This window comes from Periplaneta americana, chromosome 4 (genome assembly GCF_040183065.1).
Source record: "Periplaneta americana isolate PAMFEO1 chromosome 4, P.americana_PAMFEO1_priV1, whole genome shotgun sequence".
NCBI classification, from domain to species: domain Eukaryota; kingdom Metazoa; phylum Arthropoda; class Insecta; order Blattodea; family Blattidae; genus Periplaneta; species Periplaneta americana.
The window spans coordinates 177,069,165-177,089,634 of NC_091120.1; the positions used below are offsets into that span (position 1 = coordinate 177,069,165).

Consider the following 20,470-nt stretch of genomic DNA (forward strand, 5'->3'; position numbering starts at 1 on the left):
CTAGGATACCAGAAATCTCGAATAAATTCTTAGATTTCAGCATAATTATTATACAGTTTATCTCAAATTTATTTTCAGCCCAATAAATTCAACATTAAATTAGCAGGAATTATTAAAAAATGTTGGACTCATACTCAACAATACAACTCTCTTCAAACTTCAAAGCGTCTTTGTGAAAACAGTCACATAATATTGAAGGCAGAACAAGTAAGATATCCAACATCATTATAAAACAATATTGAATGCTCACACATAATTTTTAACAACAACCTCGAGATCAAATTCAGTCAGTTAATATTATTCATCTTTTATACATGGTACAATTAACTCTTAAATCTTTATTACTCTGTCAAAATGATCACAAATTTCAAGTAACTATTGCAGCGTGCAGCTTTCCGATGTGGAGTTGTTTAAACCTCAAAGATTTTAATGGCCACGGCAGATCTCCCAAAACATTAATTTGGAATTTGAAAAACCTTAACCAGTCACAAGGTACGCCAAAAACTACCACAGCTGTAATTTAACAAGTCTTGAGGAAAACCCAAAATATAGTTATCGGTACCAAAATTACCTTTACATAGCTGGTTAAGTTACGAGGTTCCCGAGCAGGATAGGAAAGTCTTTTGGGTATCAGCTGGTACCTTGGGCTCCAGTCAATTCCTTACACTCACTGTCCGCTCCATCGAGCTGGCGGCCAAAAGGATGATCGGCGCATTTGCGTGAGAAATGAGAAAAGAGATCAGAATTTGTCACATCGGAAATCAAATTTCTAAATGCACATGCTGCAAGATTACAAAGAAACACCACTCATACACATCATTACATCCTGCTGGATTACAAAGAAAAATCACTCATACACATACTATTACACGTTAGATCTCTTCCTATATCTGCAATCCTTCTTCTTCAGTAGATGCTACAACTTCGTCGAAGTTTTGACCTTCTCAATTAATTTACGCCATTCCTTTCTGTTATGAACAAGATTTGGCCAATTCTTTACATTCAGTGTTTTCAAATCGTTGGTTATGTTTTCCTTCCATCTACTTTTTGGTCTTCCTTTTGCTCTTTTACTGATGGGATACCATTTATACAATTTCTTAACTATTTTACCTTCGTCCATACGATTGACATGGCCAAACCATGCCATCCTTTGCGCTTTGATATAGTTTACTATGTGTTGGTTTTGTATTAAAATATTTAACTCTTTATTATTTCTAATTCTTCACCCATCGTTTGCATCTTTTATTGGGCCAAATATCCTTCTTAGTATTTTCCTTTCAAAAACCAGTAGCTTTTGCTTAGAAAATTCAGTTAGGGTCCAGGTTTCACTTGCATATGTTGCAATTGGTCTTATTACTGTTAAATATAGTCTTAATTTTGCTTGTTTGGATGCGTATTTGCTTTTGAATAGGTTGAGATTCGCAAAATATGCTTTATTTGCCATAACAGTTCTATTGTTTATTTCTTCATCGATATTGGTAGTCGTTTACTATTGATCCCAAGTATTTGAAGGATTTTACTCCTTCAAAAACAGTATTATCCATCTGTAAGTTTTCTGGTTCATTATTTTTGATTAAACATTTTTAAAATTTTGTTTTTTTTTTGCATTTATGATTAATCCATATTGTGCTGATTCTTCCATTAAAGTTTCGAGCTTTTCAATTAATGTTTCTTTGATCTTGCTATTAGTAGTATATCGTCTGCATACGCTGTACATCGTATCAATCTTGTGCTTATATTACCTCTAATCTCTAGTTGTTTGATTATCAGGTCCACCACTAGTATGAAAAGGGTTGCAGAAAGCAGATCTCCTTGTTTAACTCCTCTGTTAATTTGAAAACTGTCACTTAGTTTGTTATTTATATCTGCAATTACAATTTGATTTAGTTGTGTTGATATCTAATTCCCATTTATTATAATATTCTTTCAATAATTTTATAATCTGTATTCCATACCTTCTTAATTTTGGGCCATTACACTTGGTTATCAGTAAAGTGCAGAGTATCAATCATATTATCATATGCATTCTCAATTTCCATTTGTGAACATTTCCTCCTCCAAAGTGTTAATGCTTCTTGGATACATATTTGAAATTCTGCATTGAAATCATTGCAACATACAGTGGAATTGTTTTATAATGGAATATACTACTATGTTTAAATGTAGGTGAGATCCCTTGCACCATTTGGATTAGAACTGGACTTCTTTGTGGAAGAATATGCTGCTGGAAAAGGACAGTATCCTCCTCGAAAACGTCGTAGGAAACAGACTGTATATGTGGCAACAATTGAGAAGGCGCTTGGTCTGGTGAACAGTTTAATAGAAGTCGGCAGGCTGGAGGAATTGGGGCTCCTTGTTGTTGATGAAATACATCTTGTTGGTGAAAGTAATGGCAGGGGATCAACACTGGAAGGACTGCTGACCAAATTGCTGTACCTTGATGGTAATGTATTTTTATTTTTGCTCATATTTTGATTACCAGTACACTGTTTTCTGCTTTAGTCGTTATTCAGGATGATTAACGAAGTTTAATCCACACTGGTGGCTTATTCCTGCTGTTGTTGTGAATAAAAGAGTTCATATGAATACAGGGTGGAAGGTAGGGTAGTACATTAATTAACAGGAGCCATAGAACTCATTATTTAGAGGAAGTTTTGTCAAATAAAAAAATTATAGTACTTACGGATAGTGAGATAATTACAAGTGTTTCGAAAGCGCTGACAGCAATTGCAAGATGTCTCAACGCCGCATAAATAGTACCCCACACCCCAAGCGGTTAGCAACTTGAAGGGGGTGGGTTAAGTTCAACTACCTTTCACCGTGTATCTTGCAGCAGATGAGGGGAGGACAGCGGAAAATAAATGAGCCGTTCAGAGCAGAAGTGGTGTAAGTCAAAATTGGGTAATGAGGTTTAAAGTAAAAATTCTGTAAAATACAGCGCAAAGTAGCAATTAATATGTCCTTCGTGCTATCCACTGACTATTAATACTTACTTACTGGCTTTTAAGGAATCCGGAGGTTCATTGCCGCCCTCACATTAGCCCTCCATAGGTCCCTATCCTGAGCAAGATCAATCCAGTCTCTATCATCATATCCCACCTCCCTCAAATCCATTTTAATATTATCCTCCATCTACGTCTCGGCCTCCCCAAAGGTCTTTTTCCCTCCGGACTCCCAACTAACACTTTATATGCATTTCTGGATTCGCCCATACGTGCTACATGCCCTGCCCATCTTAAATGTCTGGATTTAATGTTCCTAATTATGTCAGGTGAAGAATACAATGCGTGCAGTTCTGCATTGTGTAACTTTCTTCATTCTCCTGTAACTTCAACCCTCTTAGCTCCAAATATTTTCCTAAGCACCTTATTCTCAAACATCCTTAACCTATGTTCCTCTATTATCACAAGATTACTACACAAAACTTAACACTCACACTAATACAACGTTAGAGGCCTCTGCTTTATAAATGTAATACTATAAGTCTACAATAATTGATTAAATATTAGTGTTACCAGTAATAATGGAATTCCTTTCTGTGCAGAAATTATTGAAATTACCAGTCATAAGTTATGGTATAGCTGGGCAGAAAGTATTAAATAAAGAACTTGCTAACTTGCTGTTCTTTAATATATTGTATGTTTACTTTACAGCAAATATTCAAATTGTGGGTATGAGTGCTACTATTGGAAATTTGTGCGAAGTTGCAACATTCTTGAAGGCAGAGACTTATACCAAGAATTTTCGTCCAGTAGAGCTGAAAGAATATGTCAAATGTGATGATTGTTTGTATGCCATAAACTATAACACCCCATGCTCTGATGAGATGCTTGTATTAGAAAGGAGATTGTCATATTCTGTAAGTATAAGAACATTTTCTATGTGTCCAATGTGCTTGTTGGATAGTGTAACAAAATTCGTATAAAAATTAACAACTGTGGGAAGATAATCGTTTATTTGTTCTAAATATGTATATATATTCATTTTTTATACTAATGAAGGATTATTGATCTAAGACAGTGACGTGACTTGTTTAATTTTCGTTGTCCATTTCAATCAATTATACACAAAAATGATTTTAAACAATTTAGTTGAACTTGCACAGAATAATTTGGAATAAGTCTATGAACACAATATAACAACCACGCATCTCTATGGAGATGGGAGCTCATGTTCAGTATGCAGTATTCTTGGAATTGCCTTCATAGTTTTCAGAAACCTGAAACTGTAACCAAGACCGCCTTCAATACTCAAACCATAATACAGAAACAAAGATGGCCACCACAGCAGTCCAACTATTCCCATATATTATAGATGGTTCCGCCATATCGTTGTGTCAAAAGAGTTATATTTTCTTATTTATTAAGTTGAATTACTAAATTGTATGTTAAATAAATGCTCGTCGTTAATTTATGAACAATGCTGTTATGATTCCTTCATTTATGCTCCTTGCGAGCCTGCCTCGACCCTCTCTTGTTCTCTAGTTCGCCCTCCACATGTAAAGTCTTCAGAGAGAGAAGACTGTTATCCTCCCTTCCACTCTCGCTGCCCTTGTTTGAGAAAGGGGAGAACGGCCACTCAGGAAGAAGGAACACATGCTACTCGCAATGACTGGCTACTTTTTCCCCACCGATATTGCATCACTCTGCCAGTGCACCTCCCACACTTAGTTTAGTTTAAATCTGGAAGGGGACGCTGTCACTTTCTCTCACTCGACAGCCCGGGTTGATGTCACTAGTCATGTGACGGGGAGGAGCCACCCTAATAAAAGAGTGAACCAAAGCCATAAAATTTGAAAGACGAGACAACTAGATAAGTACGATTGGAAACAAATTGCTGTAAGGTTATGAACTGAACAGTGCAAACGCAGCCTGAAAATAGTTTTCATTAAATTTAAAGTCACACCCTGAACTCCGTATAAGTTACTGCAGTAAATGCAAACGTCCACCACTGTGGAGTAATGGTTAGCACGTCTGACCGTGAATGAGCGGACCCAGGTTCAAATCCTGGTTGGGACAAGTTACCTGGTTGAGGTTTCTTCCAGGGTTTTCCCTCTACTAATTGAAGGAAACACAGACATTAGGTCCTTTTCATAATGTCCACAATTTTAATGTCCATTTTATTATATCCATTACATAAAAGTCCATTACACTATATCCATAAATATATGTCCAATGAAGTATATGTCCACTTTATTTTAGTCCAATTGCACAAATTTTATGTCCACATTTTTAAGTCCACTACATGATCATACAATACATTATGTCAATCTACAAATTTACTTCAATTCCCTACTCAATCTCTTCTGCCTGTTCATCTTCATACAGTTCAGATGATAACTAATAACTTTGAGGTAAGTTCTGATATGTCCTTCTTCATTGTAGTGATTGTAATTCCGAACAATCTCTTCTACTCGACTTAAATTTTGTAGGTACGACCTTTTACTAGGGTGTCGCACATTCAAATGCCCGCCAAGCAATTGGCTTATTATAATTTCATTATCCCTTTGGTCTTTCTTGATAAATTCCATGAAATTCCAGATCGACGCGTGATGTGTGACGATGTGTTTCTACAGTTGAAGGGTGAACGTTCAACATTCTGTTTCCTATTCACCATCCGTACCATTGCCATTCTATCGGACAGTAACATCAATGCCTCTTCATCTTCTATTTCAGATAGTTCTTGAATAACATTACATTGAGATAGTTCGTTTGGGTGACTTGCAGCCCTATATTTCACTCGAGTGACTATTTCCTTAACACGATTCTCGGCCGGGTTTGCGATGTGAGTATGATTACCTTCTTTAAAGATTTGTAGGCATATGTCATTCTCAACTTCCTGTTTGTGCAACATCTTGCATTACACTCATCTCTCTTTTCACATCTCCACTATCTCTTTTGCCCATTACTGCTGTATGAATGATGACAACAAAAACTTTTATACAATAGCAAAGGTTTTGCTTTTTTAGACTGGATCAATTTTGATTCATCCATGGTTGTGGCTCAATGTAGCCTACTCAATAGAGGAAACAAGGTAGCCGTTTCCATAGTTTTGATAACACTGAAACAGGAAGCAAAGAATACTGCTGATGCAGTATTAAATAAAAGTGGACTTAAATAAAAGTGGACGTAAATGAAAGTGGACTTAAATAAAATTGGACATAAATAAAAGTGGACATAACAGTCATGGACCCAAAAAAATGGACGCACATAAAATGTGGACATAAATGAAAATGGACAAAAATATTAGAGGACATAAGTCATATGGACATGGTTTCAATGGACTTAACGTCTTGGAACCAATTGAAGCAGAATTGCTGGGTAACTTTTGGCATTGTACCTCAGACTCATTTTGCCATCATTAATTCACATATCATCATCCATACAATAGCCCAGGTTAAGTTCACGGTGCAGTGTGCTGTACTTGTACAAGAGCTCGGCTGTTTGACTACCCAATCATTCACATAATAGGAGTGGTAAGCACAATAAGCCTCAGGCTGCAGTGCAAGCCTTCGGATTCTTCATCTGTACAAAAAAAAAAAAAATGCAAACGTTCACTAATATTTATTGGGCATACAAAAGGATAACACATAACCAAAATAAATAACGCAATTAAACAAAGTCAGCCAATATTATTACTAATACAACTACTGTTGCTGCTATTACTACTTCCATTAATTATGATATAGACTCCTCTTATACTTCTGTTTGTTCAGTTCATGATGTCATTGTCTCCTGCTTATAGTCTGGCAGCAATACTACTGTGGATACACTGCAAGAATGCAAGTAACTTACACAGTACTCGACAGATTGCAGCATGCATATGCTTTGGCATGTGCAACATCTAGTGGAGATTTCTTGAACTTATAGTTACATATAAAATGTGCCATTTTTCCTGTTTGTACGTCCAGTAAAGATCTAGCCGTGTCAAAAATAATTTTATGCTCGACCATGCCAAAATGTAGTAATTATACACCTGCTAGCAGTCCTTTAATGCATGTCATTAAAGTACACCTATTCATTAAAGTTCAGGTTTTCAATTATTCTCGGATATGCAATCGAAAGACAACTAGCAAAACGTCACACAGGCTGGAAATCCAATACTGTCGCAGAAGTTTATGTTCTGTTACTATAATAATTAGTGTTAATTGTAAATAATATTCAAATAAATTCAATTCGTCATCTCGTTTTTCAATGTCGAATTCAATTTCAAGGTTATATCAAGTTTAACGTTTATCTTACTCTCGAATTTATATCAAGGTCGTCGACATTCGTTCCTCGGAAAAAATCAATACTTTCGCGTCTGCGCACATCTCACAATTTACGAGATTGCACAAGGTCAGTTCGCTTCCCAGTCACATACGAATAACATGAATACTTACGACTAATTTCAAGTTAGAAATATGGTCGAGCATAAAAAGTCGTATGAAACTTGCCTATAATGGTAATTAAGACGCTCGTATGAAAATTATGAAACGAGCTTGTGCTCGTTTCATAAACATCCTCTTGTCTTAATTACTATCATTATAGGCTCATTGCATAATGTTTATTAATGTACATGCTGTGACACAGAAGTCCATATTCTATTTCACTCATTTTTGCAGTATGCTACAAACTCAGTGTGTGTTGATCCAGACCTAATTGGAGGGTTGGTGATGGAAGTGATCCCTGATAACTCTTGTCTCGTGTTTTGTCCTACGAAGAAAAACTGTGAAAATGTGGCTCAGCTGATATGCAGTGTTTTACCTGGGTAAGGAATCTTTTGTGTTTTTTTTCCCCAATGATTAGTGGACTGTGGAAATTTATGCATTGAAAAATCAGAAAATATATATGAATTTTTGCATTTACAATTACTGAAATGTGCACTAAGAATAAATCATATGCAGTGCAAATTACTGCTTCAGGCAAATTATTTCTTGAGTTAATGTTTTATTCTCACCAAATATAAATACTTCTATAATGTAAATAATGTAATAATGGCAATATTGAAATTATAACATGAAATAATACTAATATAATTTACATGTATAACCAAAGCCACCGTTTCTGGCATGTGAAATAAGTAATGGGAATGTTGAGAGCGAGCATCTTACCTTTGCCAGAGTCTGTGGGCGTGAAAACTGACAACTACTGTGATTGGCAGATTTTTGACGTCACATCTGTTTAGGAGGTGGTATCACTCTCAGTTGAGGTGGCAACATGCCACTGACTGGACAGTGTACTCAAGGACACACCCCAGAAACGCAAAGTGCGAGTGTCTTGCCTTTGACACACTCAGTGTTGGGTGGTACCGTTCTCAGCTGCACTGGCAACAAGTGCTCACTGACTGGCTTTTTACTCAAAGACACTTGCCAGAAACGCTGGCACTGGCTGTAAGACACATGGCAATACGAGAACCAATAAAGAAAAAAAGGAGTGTGTAGTCTTTATGCTGAGTGGAAGTAAAACTTCTTTAACCGTAAACATGTAGTGATATTTTTTTAAAGATCTTGCAGTGAGCGATGATAAATTAGGGTTAAATGTAACAGTTTTTTACTCAGTACTCTTCATAATTTATAAGTCAAACAGTTTTTTATGGTACCTAAAATAAGATATGAAAATGAACCACACAAAACCAATTTGATTGCTTATAAATTGCTCTCCCTCTTCCCCACTGCCTTCGTCCCTCTCTCTCCTATCATTAATTCATTTCACTTTCCTATTTACTGATTGACACCTCACTCACACAGACATTGCCAATCAATAATAATTAATAGACCTTTGAGATCACATTTTAATTGAGCTATCCTAAATACAATACATTCAGGTATAAGCAGAGAATCTTAACGCCTCACTGCATTCTAGGACAGATATGGCACATACCAGTTTTATATTCATATAATTTATAATATTTCAAACTGCATATTGGGACAGATATGGCACATGGTCAAGAATTGGATTTGATCATATGTGACAACAGTTGAGAAAGAAAGAACTACTTAAGTTATTTGAATATTAAACCGGTGTGTGCAAGACTGTCCCATGCAATAAGGGGTTAAGATTAGAAATTTCTCAGCACTTGATTTATCAATAGCTTCAGGTTCTGTCTGAAAACAATGATATTCCACTGCCACACGATGTATTTTTTAATAGTTTTAAGTTTAACCATCTCACAAGTACTTTTTGTGCATTTGTAGCGAACTTCTGCAGCATAAGCAGGAAGAGAAGAAAGCTCTCTACCGTGCATTGTTAAGTGAAGGAAATGGTTCAATCTGCTCTGTTTTAAAGAAGACCCTTCCATTTGGAATGGCTTACCATCATTCAGGTATTTAAGAAAAAAAAAATTATTTACCACTGTTTTTTAATGTAATTTTTTTAGTAGGTTATTTTACGACACTTTATCAAGATCTTAGGTTATTTAGTGTCTGAATGAGATGAAGGTGATAATGCTGGTGAAATGAGTCCGGAATCCAGCACTGAAAGTTACTCAGAATTTTTTCATATTGGGTTAAGGGAAAACTCTGGAAAAAACCTCAACCAGGTAACTTGCCCCAACCGGGAATCAAACCCGGGCCACCTGGTTTCGCGACCAGACGCACTAACCATTTGATAATGTTTATTCAGTGTATCAGTAAAAGAACGATAAACTTGTACGAATTTCATAAAGACTAAGTACCGGTACTTAAAATCCAAAGTGGTTGGTCAGAAAAGAAGATCCTATTGTGACATGAAAAATGTGTTTCTCTTCTGATTGACGAGACTGGGAACTCCCCACAAAAGAATGATAGTTAGTTGGTGATGAAAAATTGTTAGAATGATATGGGAGAAGCACAGATATTCTGAGAAAACATGTTCTAGCATCACTTTGGAGTTACTGGCATTTGAGCTTAGACCTCTTGACTATAGTCGATCCAGGATGTGTATGTGGCAGAAGTAAACAGATGACTAGTCAAACGCCAATGTAACCTGTCTTTTCATTGGTTAATTGCACAACATATTGAGTACAGAAAGCTATAACAAATTAACCATTCAGCTGACAGTGCATAATGTAATGTAGAACCCCGATTATCTGTTGTAATGAAGACAGGTAATCCATTCTGCTTATAAAGGGTGCGGCAAAACATCCTCCCTAATAAAGTTTAAATAAAACACAGGTGGATCAAAATAAGGAAACTTTATTAATATGAATGGTATCTTAACAGCGAGAATTTTTCATTTTTTGAATAACGTGTCTCTCAAGTGGTGTCCTTCACTATCATTGCATTGTTGAATGCGACTTCGGAAATTCTGCATCACTCTAACTAAGTTAGCATTTCGTGAGGAATAAGACCAGTTTCTTCCTGTATTGCATTTCTTAGGTCTGGCAATGTCCTCGGCCGATGTTTGAACACCTCAGCCTTAAGATACCCCCATAGAAAAAATCGCAGGGTGCAAGGTCTGGTGATCGTGCTTCATCATTAAAAAGAACCACAGCATCTTCAGCATCTGCATTACACATTTGCACTTATCGGGATGAGTGAATCATCAAAATTTCCGATATTGGAGTGGACATAACCCTCGTGAACTTCATGAAAAACCTCTACATAACGACCGTGTTACTGTATGGTGCGCGGTTGCAAGAGTCGGGATACTTGGTCCTTACTTTTTTGAAGAGGATGGTGCTACTGTGACAGTAAACTCTCAGCGGTACACTTTTATGATCAACAATTTTTTGGCACCAAGACTCAGTGCGCTGCAGATTGACCAGGTATGGTTTCAGCACACAGCTCAGATCTCTCCAAGTCCTGAGACAGATGTTTCCTGGATGCTTAATTTCTTCACGTGGCGACGTCCCCTGGCCAGCACGATCACCAGACCTTGCACCCTGCAATGTTTTTTTCTTGGGGCATCTTAAGGCTGAGGTGTTCAAACATCGCCCGAGGACTTTGCCAGACCTAAGAAATGCAATGCAGGAAGAAATTGGTCTTGTTCCTCAAGAAATGCTAGTTAGAGTGATGCAGAATTTCCGAAGTCGCATTCAACAATGCATTGATAGTGAAGGACACCACTTGAGAGACACGTTATTCAAAAAATGAAAAATTCCCACTGTTAAGATACCATTCATATTAATAAAGTTTCCTTATTTTGATCCATCTGTTTTTTATTTAAACTTTAAATTAGGGAGGATGTTTTGCCGCATCCTTTATTTACTGTATTTTTATAGTCTTTTTAAGGAGTCTGTCACTTTTTTCTGAACTTTACTAACAGTAATTTTTTTTTAATTCTCTGAAGAAAATGTCTGAGAATGTTCAAGTGATTCAAGTGCAGTTTAGTGGAACACACCATTCAGACACTAATCTCTTCTTCATTCACACTTGTAGCCTCATATGCTAGGTCACCAATAATGTCATCATCACTTTTTATTTCATGCCCAGGAAGCACCAAGTTACTGCCACTGATTAATGTTTCCTTCTTTCATATCAAAGAATTGGTCATTTTGCTTCAACTTTTTTGTTTCCCATCTTCCATTAATATTCTTCCACTGTTATTATTCTCTTCAGACCCTTATAATTCGTCTGAAAATTCTTCATTGTCAAGGTTATTGCTCTTGTATTGAAATATGAGGGGTGAGTGGGGGTGTGAACTGCTGTGAATGATTGCTATGGTTGGCATGTTTAAAACAAAAAGTTTTAAACTAAGTGTTCACAATTGTTTAAAACAATATCTGCTGTTTAAAACAAGTTTTAAACACCATGTTTAAAACATGTTTCTTTTTAAGACATTTCATACAAGTTATTTATCTTGTTTTCTGGTTGTTTTATTTTATCCTAATTGTTTACAATATAAAATCATGTTTGCCTTCTATTCAGGCCTTTATAAAATTTACAGTTCATTAATTTACAATGATACTCTTGACTTTATGGAGCCAAACTTTTACTTTTTTCAAACAAATATTAGCCTATTATTAATAATAAGGGATCTTTTTAGGACGTACAGTGCAAACAATTTGAATGCTGGTATCTGCATATAGGTCTATTGTCTAAAACATGTTAGTCGACCTGGTTGGCGAGTTGGTATAGCGCTGGCCTTCTATGCCCAAGGTTGCGGGTTCGATCCCGGGCCAGGTCGATGGCATTTAAGTGTGCTTAAATGTGACAGGCTCATGTCAGTAGATTTACTGGCATGTAAAAGAACTCCTGCGGGACAAAATTCCGGCACATCCGGCGACGCTGATATAACCTCTGCAGTTGCGAGCGTCGTTAAATAAAACATAACATTTAACATTTCTAAAACATGTTTTATTATATTTATAAGAAATCCATTGAAAATAATTTTAAGATGTTTTTATAAAATATTCTAGTCCTTTTTTTACTTTTCTACAAATTTAGCTTAAAATTTTAACTGAAAACTGAGCTATAAAATGAAAGTTGAAAAGTACTCCACAGGGTGCCAATTTTTTCTGTTGTACTACTGAATCATTAAACCACCAAACACCTCTTCTACTATATGAAACGTTTTGGTTGATGAGTGCCCTCTGGCCCTCGTGCTCTCATGTCCTCTAGCCCTCGTGCTATCGTGCCCTCTTCTCTTCTCTTCTCTTCTCTTCTCTTCTCTTCTCTTCTCTTCTCTTCTCTTCTCTTCTCTTCTCTTCTCTTCTCTTCTCTCCTCTCCTCTCCTCTCCTCTCCTCTCCTCTCCTCTCCTCTCCTCTCCTCTCCTCTCCTCTCCTCTCCTCTCCTCTCCTCTCCTCTCCTCTCCTCTCCTCTCCTCTCCTCTCCTCTCCTCTCCTCCCCCCTCTCCCCTCTCCCCTCTCCCCTCTCCTCTCCTCTCCTCTCTCCTCTCTCCTCTCCTCTCCTCTCTCCTCTCTCCTCTCCTCTCCTCTCTCCTCTCTCCTCTCCTCTCTCCTCTGCTCTCCTCTCCTCTCCTCTCCTCTATTTCCTTTCCTTTTCTTTTCTTCCTGTTTTCTTGTTTTTGCCTTCTTTCTCCATTCACTTGCTTTCTTCGTGATTCTCAATCTCTCCTACTGTATCTTAGATCCTTGTCATTGTCACAAGTTTCATATTCAATCTCTACATTGCCTTCAGCATTAGCATCATCTGAACTTTCTTCTATGATGTGCAGAGTACTGTTGATCACCACGTAAGTTTTCATCTAGTGTTTCTTTGTTAGATAAAACACAGTTAAGGGAATAAATAAACTGCACTAACAGAAAATTTTCTATTAATATTATTGATACGTAAATCTGACGTACACTTCCAAATAATTATATCTCATAATAAGTTGACCAGGCGTGTAAGTTGCAACCTGCTGTCACGACTACTATAGTCAGCAACTGAAAGATGGAGGCATAGCTAGAAGTAGGAGATGCTCTCTTGGCGGGAAAAGTAGTGAGGATCAATTGTTTATCCATTATACGTCAAAATTACGTACGACAGAAGTTTTAAACAATGGCATTACTTCCTTGTGAGCAGGAAGAAAACAACTGTTTGATCACAGTATAGAGATATGTTCTCTATACTGTGGTTTGATTTCTACATACCCTACAAGTTTAATACAAGTAGTGTTAAGTTCATAACAATAACCTTAGTATCTCGTTATCATTATATTACTTCTCTTCAAATAATTATCTACAGACAGATGGAAAGAAGTTTATGAGATTATACGTTCTCGTGCATAAAATCGAAACTTCACGTTGATGTCGATGTTATAGGCATTCCTAATTTATAGTCTCAACAAATGTTGACGCAACATCCATCGATTGACCACGCTGTTACGTAAGTTTTATAGTATATAATATATATATATATATATATATATATATATATGCGTTACTCAGTATATTATAGAAATCTTCTTTCTATGTGTCTACTTACTTAAGGCCCCAAAAGATTTCACTTTCATATCATCAGTATACAATTATGTGTTGCATTAACTATAATAATATTTCATTTTTAATGGTAATAATGTCACCAAACATTCTTAAGTTTTGTAGTTCTTAATATCGAATACACAGCTGTACTTGGAAAACTACAGACCAGAGAATCAGACTTGTAAATTATTTTTATACGTTATCAAAAAAATTACACAAATGAAGATCGACATATTGGCATTATGATGTGAAAGAATCTGACCCATCTGAACTCTAAGTATGTCAGCAATCCTGTAGGTCATGGCCTTCGTGTAATAGCTATTGTTTATTGTAGTGTGTGTTTTGTTTTATTCTGAAATGCAATTAATTAGTTCTCAAAACTGACGAAAGATGGATTTTGGAAAATAGGAAAATGATGTAGGAAAATTGACATTTCACTGAAAACTACTATTTTTCTGAAAAATTTTGGGTTCCAAGCTTCAAAATGATGGGTCATTTATTAAAATCCGTTCACCCGTTTTCCCGTAATTTCCATTACCAGTTCAAATTATATATATAGAAGATAATAGCCTCACACATGGTCTCTTGCTAGATCCTTCATATTCAAGAGTGCTAATTGAATTTAGCTGGGTTTTCGTGATTAATTAGGGGGGAAGTGTGAAGACTGTTGAATAATCCAATGATAATTTAATCAAGAGGTGGATTCAGAGATACTACTGTAGTTTGTAAATTACTATACTAGACGCCAGTTCGGAAGGCGGTCGCCTGCTAGCGTTTGCGTCGAGAGAGACAGATAGTGAGAGAAAGGCAATGTACAGCATTGCCACATTGTACTTCACACGCGCATGCGATACAAGTAGCTGAGGAGAGAATTTCAATTTTAAAAAGACAATAATGACCATAGCCGTTGATTACTGCAAGCATGACAAACTTTTTATCAGAACATTATCGAATCTTACGTTCCATTAATAATGCTTATATCAAGTTTTAAGATTTTTATTTGCATTATTATTATTATTATTATTATTATTATTATTATTATTATTATTATTATTAATATTATTATTATTACTACTACTATTATGTTATCACACAGTTTTAATACGAAATGTATACGGTGTATTACTAGAAAAAATGATACACTATTTAAGTAGAAATTGTATTTAGGTCTGTTTCTAGGCACAAATTATTTTAGCTAGTTAAATACCCTAAAACAATAACTACAAGTACCATGTTATATTGCCACATTTCGATCACATTAATATAAATTAGGATTTAATGAATAATCAGTACCTGGTTTTAATCGAAGTCGCTGATTCTCTCATCAGTCCCGTCAGATTCTCGAAGATACATATCTAATACTGTACGTCGCACCATACTTTTATTAAAATCATCTAATTCAGAGACTGTTTTTTCACGACGAGGATATTTTCCAGGAGAACGAAATGTGGCAGTTGTGCTCACATTAAAAGATTTGTTTCCTTCACTAACAATTCTTTACATGGTTCTCAAACCCACACCACATCCTTCTGGAGTCGTCTCCTGCATGTTGGCAACATTGCAGCCAGCACCATGATGCCCAGCAGAGTTCTGCTCGTTAATGTTTTTAAAATAATTATACACCTTAAACACTATTTCCCGCGCCTGTCTGTGCAGTACTTGTCTTTTTATAGTATCTCCTTCCATTTATTTATCTTACACATACACAGTATGTTAGTTTTACTTATTCGATGTTTTAAAACATTCACGCGTGAACGAAGTAACTCGAGAAGCACTTGTTACTGACTGATTCTGATTGGTTCTCCTGTTCAAGCTTGTGACGTCACATGTCATACAGGCTACGGCGCATCTAGTGGCCGTCCGCCTTCCGAATTGCCTTCTAGTCTAATAAATTAACGTAGCTTGGAATATGTTTTGTATAGGTTTGACTGCTGATGAAAAGCGGTTGCTGCAAGAAGCCTACCTCACTGGCACTCTGTGTTGTCTGTGCTGCACGTCCACATTGGCTGCTGGAGTGAATCTACCTGCAAAACGAGTGATTCTGCGCTCTCCATATATTGGAATAAGTTTCATTAACCTGAGTCGATACAAGCAGATGGTAGGACGAGCAGGAAGAGCTGGCTTTGGTGAGGCTGGAGAGAGCATCCTCATCTGCAAGAAGAGTGACGCTCCAAAGGTGAGCTTACATTTACACACATTTTATATTGGAGTGAAAATTACTAGGAAACAATTGGCATTCATACAGTCCTCTCTTTTGATTGAAAACTCAAAAAAGTTTCGTATCCATTGTTCAAGAATTAAAACAGAAAATCAATATCCCGAATTTAAAAGAAAACTTACAAATTAAACCAAATCCTTTAACTCTATTAAATATAGAATATAATCTAAATTTAACAGAAGAAATACTGAAATCAGAAGTAAACACTGAAATACTGAAACAATTGTCTTTAGAGACAATTAATATTAGGTACCCTCCACAAAACTGGCTTCATTTATACACCGACGGATCCTTGATCTCCAGAGAACAAGGTGCCGGTGCAGGTGTTACGTGCTGTCTCTTCTCACTTTATAGATCTCTTGGATATGGAACAACAAGTTTTGATGGTGAAATCGTTGCAATAAGTGAATGTCTCAGGAATATTCTATGCCACATCAGTAAATTTAGGAATGCAGTTATATTGTCAGACTCCAAAGCAGCTATTCTATCAATCGTCTCTAAACATACACCATCATCTCAAACAGCAGAAATAACTAAAATGCTCTCACAATTAATATCACTCAATAAAAGAATTGTATTCCAATGGATACCATCCCATTGTGGAATCCTGGGAAACGAGAATGTGGATGCTTTAGCAAAGAAGGGCAGCACTGCTACTTACAGACTTGTTACTAAATCTACGTATTACTCTGTGAAGATATTTATTAAATCTACATACTTAGACTTCAACAAACAAAATTTGATAACACAGTCTCAAGGGAAAAAATGGAACTCTCTGCATCATAATCCACAGTTAATTCCCGATTTACCACGAAAATCGTCTGTAGCTGCATTTAGACTGGCAACAGGCCATGATTGTTTGGCCAAACACCTGCATAGAATTGGAATATATCAATCCCCTAACTGCCCATTGTGCAACTCAAACCAAGAAATGGATTCGGAACTCCTCAAAATCTGTGCTTCAGTGGCTGGTCATGATAATATCTTTGAAAAATATTGGAGTGCAAGAGGTCAAATGACTTTATTGTCAAATGCCTGGCATTAGAAAACAACAACGACAACATTTATACACAGTACTGCTTAACCAAGTGAAAACTACATCTTGTGAGGAGTGGTAGAGCTCTGTGAGCATCGAAATATTCAAAGATGGTATTTTGTGTTGTGTCATATATCCAGAAACATAGTTTCAAAAGCTATCTGTCAGAGAAGAAAGGAAAAAGAGAATCTGCCAGTTGGACCTATTCTAGGACTATTAAAAATGTTAGTGAGATTGTAAACATAGATCTGCTCCTGCAGTATCATCCTTTAGACCTACAGAAGTCGCAAGAGAGGGGTGGAAAGCATGGGGAAAGCGTTGCCCATCCACAGTTCACTGGCGTTGAATGACGTCACTGTGCCCCGTACTCAATCACATAACACAGACTATATATTTAGCCAGTTTACAATGCCTTTTGACATTTTCTGACAGCCAAATATTAATTTACGGTCACTGATAAATGTATCGCACTGCAAGATACCACTCCCCTCTATCTCTCCATAGGTCTTCTCATAATTATCTTCTTTCCATAGCTTCCAGAATGCCCTTTTTCCATGTTGTCATAGGTCTTCCTTTTTTTTTTTTCTTCTTGATGGGGACTAGTTGTATGCCAACCTTGGTAATCTTTCCATTTTTAGTTTTTTTTTTAGTAGATTATTTTACAATGCTTTATCAACATCTAGGTTATTTAGCATCTGAATGAGATGAAGGTGATAATGCCGGTGAAATGAGTCTGGGGTCCAACACCGAAAGTTACCCAGCATTTGCTCATATTGGGTTGAGGGAAAGCCCCAGAAAAAACCTCAACCAAGTGACTTGCCCCAACCGGGAATCGAACCTGGGCCACCTGGTTTCGCGGCCAGACGCGCTAGCTGTTACTCCACATCTTTCCATATTCATTCGCATCATTTGCCCATACCATATTAGTTGTTTTGTGAAAATATCATCTACAATATCATTCTTAATTTGCATTTTCTCTCTGATTGTATCGTTTCTAATTTTATCTCTTCTTGAAATGCCTGCTGATTGTCTCCAGTAATCCATTTCTAAGGCCAAAAATTTATTTTTGAATGCGTTTTGCAATTGCCAAGTTTCACTGAATACAAATCCCCTACTCTACCAAGTCAATTACGCAGGGCTAGAAGGAAGGCATGAGTGACGTTTCCGATGAGTGACGCAACGCCACAATTGTCGCCCAGTTCTCCAAGGCTGCTTTAGACTATTGTAAAAATAATTGCTTCTGTGGAAATTCACCAACCCAAAACAAAGGAGATTTACAACTGATTGGTTGGTTGCTAATGCTCAGCATATTGGAGTTCTTCCATTTGCCTTCTTGCTTCCAAGTATTGTAATGACAGATCTGTAACTGTTAAATTTTTACAATTCTTGAGGTGTATGGTATCCATTATAGTGTTATCTTCTTTACAAAGTAAACAATTAGGAGTAGGAAAAATATTTATTTTATATAGATAGGCAGCCAAACAATCATGTCTTGTATATAATCGAAAAAGTGCGACAACTTTCATTCGTGAACATTCTGGAATTACATTTTGATTGTTTAATAAACTATTATTATTTAATGGCAGAATATGACATTGTCATTTTCCTTCTAGCTTCCCATACAGATACACCACAGCTCCCTTCTGTTGTTCAGTTTGTTGCAAATTAGTAAGGGCCGGTATTATAAACGCAGTTTAAACCTTACATTCAGTTTAAACTGAAGTTTTTAGTTCTGCTTAGTTAAGGTTTAGTTTATATACCTTAACTACCAGTTAATCTTGAGTTAACTTGAGTTTAAGTTGATCGGCAGTTTTCTGCTGTTTAAACTGCAGTTCAAGGCACAACAATGCAAGATGGCGGTTCCCGCAATACACACGGATATTGCAGAAGTTTTCCAAGAACTTATGAGTGACTATATGTTAGTGGTTAATATTACACAGCGGCCAAGAATTTTTCGAAATAGAGTGCACCACTTTGAAATATACATAAATGAACATAAGTTTTAAAACAGATTGAGGCTTTCGAAGCAGACAGTCCTAACCTTCAGAATTAGGCTTATAGTCCTAAACTTGTTTCGAAAAATTAAATGTCGAATAAAACATGCAACAGAAAAACGAGAAAGTGTAAAAATATATGTGTTTTAGGGTTTGAATTTAAAGATTATTTGAAAAGATAAATGATTTCGTTTTTAATTTTGAAAACATTCTGTTGAATCTCTTCATCAGTTACTAGTTGCGCTGCGCTATTTTTCCTCTGGTAGTAGGCATACTGAAAATTATGGAAAATTTCGGAGGTGTCCATAAATCTACTATAAACCTATTGCGCGTTGTACTGTGTGTGGCAGACAGTCTCCTGGTGAGATTTACTATGGGGCCTGATTTATAAACACACTAATAATATTACCTAATTTTACTAGACTCGTAAAATAATTTTGTTTGACTGAATTCTGTTTCGTAAATATTCTAGACAACACATAAAATACGCACACTAATATTATTACTTCATTACTGAGCTGATTCTGTATGGAATTACGTCGCGGATGGTCATGCAAAGTTTAGTTGGGTTGCATTATGTTTGGGAGTATAACGTTGGTAGCCAGCATTAAGAAACTATTTGAGGTTAGTCTGACAAGCATACTGAAGTACGCGGTATTGGTCCTCTTTAGATTTTTTTTATGATACTCTCTGATATCGAAGAACAAAGATGTTTCTTAATGAAGGTTCTCCACAAGCATCGGCTATTTTAAATCAATAATGTAATGAAACATTTGCGATCGTCTTTTTTTTCTTTCCTAGCAGTAATACCAATCGTATTCCACTACAGTTTAACTTAACCGAGACTGTGAAATACGGCACGTTGAGTTAAACTCATGGTTAGGTTTAACTTAGGTTTAACATAATCTTTAGATTAACCGTATTTGTAAAACCGGGCCTAAGTGTTCCTTGGTCATGACACTGTTAGGTTCGCCACATAGAAGACATGCTGGAGATTGAAGAATCTTAATCCGGTGAAGATGATGAGCAAGAGCAAGGCAATCGTGTCCAGACCTAAGGCAGAACAGGTCAACTGACTCTTGACGATCTTTCCCTTTCGCATAGAATTCCTGGATGTTTTCCCATATCTTCCCCTTTGCTGCGTTCTCATGATCTTGTAGTTATTGGTTTTTGAAGGCTGTTTTTATTTCTTGAATCTTTCTTCTGAGGGTTGTAGTGCTGTTTACAAAGTATGGCTTCTGTGATTCTTTTTTGGCCAGTTGTTATGACATTTCATTTCCCACTATGCCTATGTGTGATGGTACTCATTGGAGGTATATTATCTTATTTTGCTTTCGTAGGAGTACTAATAGTTTATGGCATTCATTTATAGTTGCATCATCAATTGTGTAATTGGA

At 36.4% G+C, this 20,470-nt stretch overlaps 1 protein-coding gene across 1 annotated transcript in view; it reads left to right on the plus strand.

Annotated features, from left to right (window-relative positions):
- The window catches only part of mus301 (mutagen-sensitive 301), a gene marked incomplete at its 3' end in the record, with an annotated part of 89,526 nt that overhangs the window by 10,495 nt on the left and 58,561 nt on the right, over positions 1-20,470 (plus strand). The window contains 5 exon segments of the mRNA XM_069824435.1: positions 2,167-2,443; positions 3,654-3,859; positions 7,604-7,749; positions 9,176-9,303; positions 15,748-16,001. Of these exon segments, the coding sequence (XP_069680536.1) occupies positions 2,167-2,443; positions 3,654-3,859; positions 7,604-7,749; positions 9,176-9,303; positions 15,748-16,001 (1,011 nt within the window).